At 30.4% G+C, this 7,587-nt stretch overlaps 1 protein-coding gene across 2 annotated transcripts; it reads right to left on the bottom strand.

The window, feature by feature from the left end:
- Positions 1-45: 45 nt before the first annotated feature.
- LOC149878909 (coiled-coil domain-containing protein 166-like) lies at positions 46-7,540 on the bottom strand. 2 transcript variants are annotated; one of them, XM_090071309.1, is made up of 7 exons: positions 7,053-7,540; positions 6,795-6,843; positions 6,620-6,674; positions 4,428-4,572; positions 2,742-2,821; positions 574-750; positions 46-423 (listed from the first exon to the last, which is right to left on the bottom strand). In XM_090071309.1, exons 1-7 carry the CDS (start codon positions 7,072-7,074, stop codon positions 175-177), a joined length of 777 nt encoding a protein of 258 aa, XP_089927435.1. In that variant the 5' UTR covers positions 7,075-7,540; the 3' UTR covers positions 46-174. The 2 variants fall into 2 exon arrangements, with proteins under 2 accessions (XP_089927435.1, XP_089927434.1); XM_090071308.1 differs by having other exon boundaries at positions 6,795-6,848; positions 7,053-7,291.
- Between the last annotated feature and the right edge of the window lie 47 nt (positions 7,541-7,587).

Below are 7,587 nucleotides of genomic sequence, written 5' to 3'. Positions count from 1 at the left end.
TTGGGTTAGTACTACAAATACTCTGGGAGGAATGAGAACATCGACTGAAATTTCTTTTTTAATTCAATAGTTATAAAGAATAACAAACATTCGAAAAGGTAATAGGATGCATTTTAAAAGTTTTTAGTTGAAATATAAGTCGTTTTTAAAAAATCTACCATTTGATGATGGACGTCAGTCTTGTCGCTCTACAATTTCAGATTCGCAAAACTTTGATGCTGCATCAATTCGAGCTTGCTTTAGACATTCCAATTTTTCTTTAGTCTCTTTTTCATACGTTAGAATCTTTCTTTCTTCTTCAAGTCGAATCTTTTGTTCATGTAATGCTGTATTTTTTTCTATCAGATCGATTAACTCTTTTCTAAGTGCTCGATTCTCTCTTTTGATTCGCATTGAATGGTTGTGTAGGCATAAGTGCACTTCCTAAACGCAAAATCGTAAACATATCTTAAGATAAAATGGTAAATAAACTTCGATATATTTTCGTAAATATACAAATATATTCTTCCCAACAATTTTATTTAATATCAGTTAAACTAGAAGTAAAGAAATCGTTTTAAATATAGTAATTACTTTTTTAGTTTCGTTGGTGAGCCTTTTTAACTGATCTCTAGAATCCTGCTCAAACTTGATGTTCTCTTCTAAAAACTTGGATTGTAGACTTTGTACTGACTCATTGTGCCTAATTCGTAACTCGTTAACTCGCTTTTCAAGCGCGCTGATTTTTGAGTTCTGATGCTGCTGCAATATCTAAGGTGTAATAATTAAAAAAAAAATTTTTTTTAGAAGTTCATTTTTTTCTTTACACAAGTTCATTTTTAAAAAAAAAACACATAAGTATTTATCTTTTAAATCAAATTTCCTAAGAAATCTTAGTATCGATTCATTTAAATGAGATTAGCATAAGGACAACTCTGCTAACATTTTTTTCCCTCCCGTATGTTCCCATTTCTTCAATATATTAAAATTAACATGATTTCTTTCTTTATTAGGGAAATAAAAAAAAAGATGATATTAATTAATCAATTTCCACTTACTAGCTATAAATCATAAGAAAAAAAATAATTTTTAACTGAAGTATAAACATTTATAAAGTTTACAAAAAACAACGTTTACAAACGTTTACGAAACGTTTACGAAAAGTTTACAAAAAACAACGAAAAGTTGTGATCATAGAAATAGCACATCAAACGAAAAAAATTGTCCTGTTTGAAAGTCAAAAACATTTAAACGTTAATATTTTTTGTTGAGCCTTTGACATTGTTTGACAGTAGTGGCATTCCAGACTTTTGAATTTCCCCTCAAAACTCATTAAAATTAGAGCTTCGTCTATCTCGTAAAGCCACCAAATATCGTACCATAAGTTCTCAATCGGATTTTGATCGGGACTTTGGGAGGCCATTCTAGAACATTAATTTTATTTTCCTAAAGCCAAATTTTTACAGATCTGGCAGTATGCTTTGGGTCGTTGTCATGAATTAAAATCCAAGTAACAGGTAGGTTATCATCAGCATACGGTTCCATTACGTTTTGCAATATATCTTTGTACTTGTATTGATCCGAAATTCCATTAATTTTGACCAGGGGACCAATACCATACCACGATATGACTCGTCAAACCTTGATACTACCCTACAACGTCTTCACCGTTGTCTAACAATTACAGGCCCTGGCCTCAATGTACGCCTACACAGGGTTTAAATCAGGCGAAGAGATCTAAAGTTCATGGTCTCAGAAAACCAGATTTCCACATCTTTGCTTTGTGACAAGGCACACCATCTTTAACAAAAAAAACTTCTTGTGGGTCAGGGAATGTGGCACCAACCCAAGGAAGGACATAAGCCTTGAAAACTTGCGTTGGATACCCATCTTCGCATATTTTTCTTAAAGATGCAAGGAGTCCGAAAACTATAACCTGTGCATGATGCTTAAAGTTTTAGATTGGTAATGAAACAGTCAGTTCGGTTGCTACTGGATGGATAAATCATGAAGCATTTTTTGTCTGGAAACAAAAACAAACAGGCGTTTTTTTCTTCAATATATGAAGGAGATTTTCAGAACGTCACAGTCTGAGAGCCTTTTGGTGGTCAGCAAGGAAAAACATTTTAGTTGAGGCCAATGATCTGGCAACAATGTTATTTTTACAACCCTTCACACTGCTACTTCAGACACATTGAGGTCTTCTGCTATGTTTCTCATTAAACTGATGGGGTTCCTGTCAATCTGGCTTTCCTTTCTGATCCTGACTTATGTTTGAGATGTCATGTTTAAACTGTTTTTCAATCTGTAAATTGGGCTTAGAGATGATCCAGCTTCCTTCATTATCTGTGGAAACGGCGTTTCCGTGTCGAGCAAAGCAAACATCTCATTAAGGGTATTACAGGCAATAAAACTATTTTTTGCTAATTTTTAACATGTTTTCCATTGTAGACAAAACAATTTGGAATAGTTGTTTTTTGCCAGAACAAAACCTATTTTAAAATAAATCTTTTTTTTTTTTTGCGAAGATCTGTATGCCGTAAATTTTGAAATGTGCAAGAGGCAACTTTCTTTATAACTGGAAAAACTTTAAACATTGCTAATGATAATTCGAAATTAGTTAAAAACATAATCAGTTAGTTTTAGATATAAGCTAAGGTAGCTAAGGTAGCATCATTAAAATCAGATCAACCCCCGCCTAAGGAACATAAAAAAAATTGGAAAAGAAATGACATTTTTTTTAAAATAAGAAATTTCTTTACCTTGTACTCATTTAAATCTTCAGTTTCATTCTTTATTTCAGCTAATTCCGCTTCCTTTTTGGTTATTACTTCTTTCAATTCTATAAATGTAGCATTAAAAAAGTTATAAAGCACTTTTATCTGCTTCGATACTTCAATTGAGTCTTAATAAACACCCTCATACTCACTTAGCCAGGAATAAATCCCAAAATTTTTTATAAACTTGTAAAAGTTTCCTATTATTGTCTTTTGGGGTGACTTTACACAGGTTTTTACAGAACCGTTACCTGGTGCTTTCAAAGTAACTTTCTAGAAGCTTTTTTTTTTAAAAAAATATTTGTTTATTAGTCGTTAATCTATAAAAACATGTGACTCTCATGCTGATTTTGCAATAGTTAAATGTTATTGACCATTATTTTTGCTTTCCAAATTAATTTATATGAAAATTTTAGTGCATTTCTGTTTATTTTCAAAAAATCTTGTGTTTGTATTTTATTTATAAATAAACAACAGTATAGTCATCCCATACCATTGGCTGATTTTATACAGCTTTTATACAGTAAAAAAAAAATTATAAACTATGATTTTTTTTTAAAAGTTGTCTATTGCCATGACATCATAGGGAATGCGTAAAGATATGTATACCTATTTCAGGTGTATATGAATTAAAGGTTATTTTCTTAGGTTATAGCTTATTAATCTCCTTTAAGATCACATGTTAAGCTTGCTCTCATTGTCAAATTTCTTACATGAGTCTAGTTGAACGACAAATTGTCTGTAGACAACATAAAGGTACTCCTAACTTCTCTCTCTTTCACGGAATAATAAAGTACCCAATAATTTAATAAGTTTTGAAGACTTTTGAAGTCTAATAACGCATTAAAGACCTTAAATTGAATAAATTAGACGAATTAGGCATTTTCTATAGCTCTTGTTTCATTTTTTTCTTTTTCTCTTGAGAGCTACATTCCATTTTTTTTAAAAAGGATCGACATTTTGCTTGGGTTTTATTCATGTAAAAGTTAAATAACTTAAGTTTGCTTCGTTTAAAATATGAAAATGTAAATGTTCCAGTTTGTAAAAATTAAGGAGTTTTTGTTCAAATAAAAGAGAAGCTTTTATTCCTTAGTTTTCTGATTGGAATACCATAATGAAGAATGACGAGCAAGTCGTATTTATAGAATGAAAATTGCGTTGTGACAAAAAACTAATTAATTAGAAAAATAAATCTGTATAAAAAAAAAAAAGTATCAGCAGCACACCAAAAGTGATGGCAGTCTTTTTGTAAGTTGAAACGACAAAATCAGATGTGCATAAAAGTCTCTTAATGGTATCTTTCTTAATTCTTGAAAAACACTAGCTAAATATATTATAATGTTTGTATATTCTTTGCCTAGTAGAATCATCAAATTTAGTCACACAATATAGAGTTAACATAAAACATTAATCATAAATATTGTATCATTTTGAACATGACAAAATCTTTTTGTGTAGTGTGTTCAGATACACTTTGTAGTGGCACATAGCGAAGATATAATGAAACTGACCACACTGCACAGCAGCAGAATGGTCTGTTAATTTCATATCATGAAACCTTAACTCTGCTTGGGTTTGATGAGTATACGCTAAAATATTTATTAATAATATCGATAAATGAATAGATAAAAAAAAAAAAAGAAAGTTAACAATGGAGTCCATGTTTCTTACTTTGTCGCGTTTGCTCGTACGAAATTAGCTCTTCTTCTTTTTTCTCTTTTATCTCCCTGATTTGCTCTGCATACCAGTCACCCAAAGAAATCACGGCTTTTTTGCGTTTCTGTTTCTTATTTGTAATATACGTCAAATATTCATGCTAGATTGATTTTAAATGAAAATAATACACACACACATATATGTATGTATATATATATATATATATATATATATATATATATATATATATATATATATATATATATATATATATATATATATATATATATATATACATGTTTTCCATTGTAGACAAAACAATTTGGAATAGTTGTTTTTTGCCAGAACAAAACCTATTTTAAAATAATCTTTTTTTTTTTTTGCGAAGATCTGTATGCCGTAAATTTTGAAATGTGCAAGAGGCATATATATATATATATATATATATATATATATATATATATATATATATATATATATATATATATATATACAGTACTGTGAATATGTTTTAGACCACTTGCATAATTAGACGTATTTACAATTTTTTTCCTATATAATTTTTTTAAAGCGTACTTAAGTTTAATAATATACAAGAAAAGTTGAAAGAGTATATTATTTTGAATAAATAAACAAAATTGATAAGAGAACATGAGGGATTTGTTTGTTTATTTATTAAAGCGATGTGTCATAATAACTACCGACCAAGCGTTCATCTAAATAAGAAATAAAAATAAACTGGTTTATAGTGATTCGGGTTCATACTCCTTCATTTTTTGTTTTTGACATTATAAAGTGCAGTGATAGAATGAATTTAGTACAATAATTATGGGTTTTGGTACATTTTAAAAAAATTGTTATTTTTTATGAACACAGTTAGACAAATCGTTAAAAATAATTAAACAAAGTTATTAATTTGCATTTTTAGATAAATTATATACTAGTTTTCATTTTTAAATGTTTTGTTTTGCATTTTTAGATTAATTAAATGGGTAAAGTATCTTTAATAGAGAGACAAAAAGTTATTGTGCTTCACGAAGAAGGTTATTCGCAGCGCCAAATTTCGTCCAAAACAGGATATTCAAAGACTGCTGTTACAGAAATCATTAAAAAGTTTAGAGAAACTGGCTCCCTTGAAGATAGAAAGAAAAGTGGTAGACCTCCTAAGCTAACAAAAGATGACAATAAATATTTGAAAACACTTTCTTTAAAAAATAGGAAAAAAACATCAACCGAGCTGGCAAAGGACATTAACATAGCAACTGGGAAAAATGTCAGCTCTTCTTGTATTCGACGACACCTACTCAAATCGGGATTAAGAGGGTGTGTTGCAATTCGAAAACCATTATTACGGCGTGGTAATAAAGAAAAACGACTTAAATATGCGAAACAACACAAAGATTGGGCCCAAGAAAAGTTTAATCGGGTTCTGTACACCGATGAGTCCAAATTTGAAATTTTTGAACAAAAAGACGCCAATATGTTCGAAGAAGAATTGGAGAAGCCTATAAGCCCGAGTGTTTAAACCCTACCATTAAACACGGAGGAGGCTCTTTACAAGTTTGGGGCTGTTTATCTTCATCTGGAGTTGGTGATTTAATCAAAATAGAGGGGCGACTCACCGGGGAACGTTATGTGGATATCCTAAGGCACCATGCTGTATTATCCGGAATGAGACTAATAGGTCATAATTTTATTCTGCAGCAGGACAATGACCCAAAACATTGTTCCCGAGTGGCAAAGAATTGTTTAAGTAAAATGGCAGAGAAAGGAGTACTACAATTGATGACCTGGCCTCCCCAGAGTCCAGATTTGAATATAATTGAGCATATATGGGATTACCTGGACAGAAAGAAGGTCGAACATGCTCCCCGAAATGCTGAAGAATGTTTTGAAGTACTTCAAAGAGAATGGCACAACATACCCCAGGAATTTATAACTAATTTGTATGAATCTATTCCCCGGCGAATATCGGCTGTGATTAATGCAAAAGGAGGACATAGTAGATATTAAGAGTTTTTTATGAAGTTTGACATTAAATAGTTTGTTATTGTTCCATATTTTTGTGTGAAATACATGTGTTTTAATAAGTTTATAATATAGAACTACAAACTTAAATATTAGAGAAGAATTCTCCGGGATTTTTTGAAAAAATGTAAGTGGTCTAAAACATATTCACAGTACTGTATATATATAGGGAAAGTTACCGTCTCCAATGTGACAGTGTCAGCTTCTTGTTGTAGAAACTCGTTTTCTCGGTGACTATTATTTGTCAAGTGCTTCGCTTATCCATATATTTTCTTGTTATTTATTAAACAACATGCACACCAATAAAACAAAAGTAAGGCGAAAATAAACAACTTAAATTATCAGAAAGGATACGCTTGTTCTATGAGAACCTTGACCTTTGAAAGCTCTTCAGTGATCTTTTCTAAACTTTAAGAAAATAAATTGATGGTTTGCTAAATCAACCCTTCATTTCAAAAAAAAGAAAAAAAGAACACTTCTCGACTGATGTTTGTATGCTCTTATATTTTTTGGTAGATGTAATTCATAAATCACAAAACCTTCGTCAAATTACAACACATTCACGCAATATATTAGAAAATTTTTTAGCTGCAATTCATCAGAGAAACTTACTCAGATTGTAAACGAAGCTCATTTTCACTAGGTAACTCCTTTTCTTCTTTTGTCTTAACCGGAGTTAAAGGTGCTGCTTTCTTTGTTCCTTTTTTCATTTGCAAAGAATTCGGAGGCTGTTGAAAGTGTCACATCCCAAGTCTGCTTAGTTGCTGCTTAAAATATCCGGTAAAAAATAAATGGCGAACATAAGTGATAAAATTTTTTTCGTACTTAAAAACCTTTTGATATAAAAAAATATTTTTTGCAAAAAAAATTTACTTTATTTTTAATAAACTTTATTTTTTTATCATAAAAAAACGAAAGCTTAACAGCTTGAGTTTACATCTTTCTATTTTCCTCTATATAGATATAAAACGAATAGAAAAAAAAATCTACCGGCATACGATCTATCTAAGATTAATAAGTGGCGATCTATCTAAGATTAAACGTTCAAAGGAGCGTTTTAAAAATATTTTATTTTTAGCAAAAACTGCCATAAATCTATTTTGGATAAAAACGGCGACGCAAAGTTTTCCGTCATTTTTTTGTAAGA

Source organism: Hydra viridissima, unplaced genomic scaffold (genome assembly GCF_058129835.1).
Source record: "Hydra viridissima isolate aposymbiotic clone 2 unplaced genomic scaffold, HvirCarnegie_v1 scaffold_14, whole genome shotgun sequence".
Classification (NCBI taxonomy): domain Eukaryota; kingdom Metazoa; phylum Cnidaria; class Hydrozoa; order Anthoathecata; family Hydridae; genus Hydra; species Hydra viridissima.
The sequence above is the reverse complement of the archived record's forward strand: the minus strand, read 5'-3'. Positions and strand labels throughout refer to the sequence as shown.

Excerpts from the sequence above, each read along its gene's own strand:
- LOC149878909 (XM_090071308.1), bottom strand. The coding sequence starts at position 7,150 with ATGAAAAAAGGAACAAAGAAAGCAGCACCTTTAACTCCGGTTAAGACA. Across the intron at positions 6,675-6,794 it reads AAGGTTCTCATAGAACAAGC|TCACCGAGAAAACGAGTTTC; the intron begins GTATCCTTTCTG and ends GACAAATAATAG. Across the intron at positions 2,822-4,427 it reads GTACGAGCAAACGCGACAAA|AATTGAAAGAAGTAATAACC; the intron begins GTAAGAAACATG and ends CTACATTTATAG.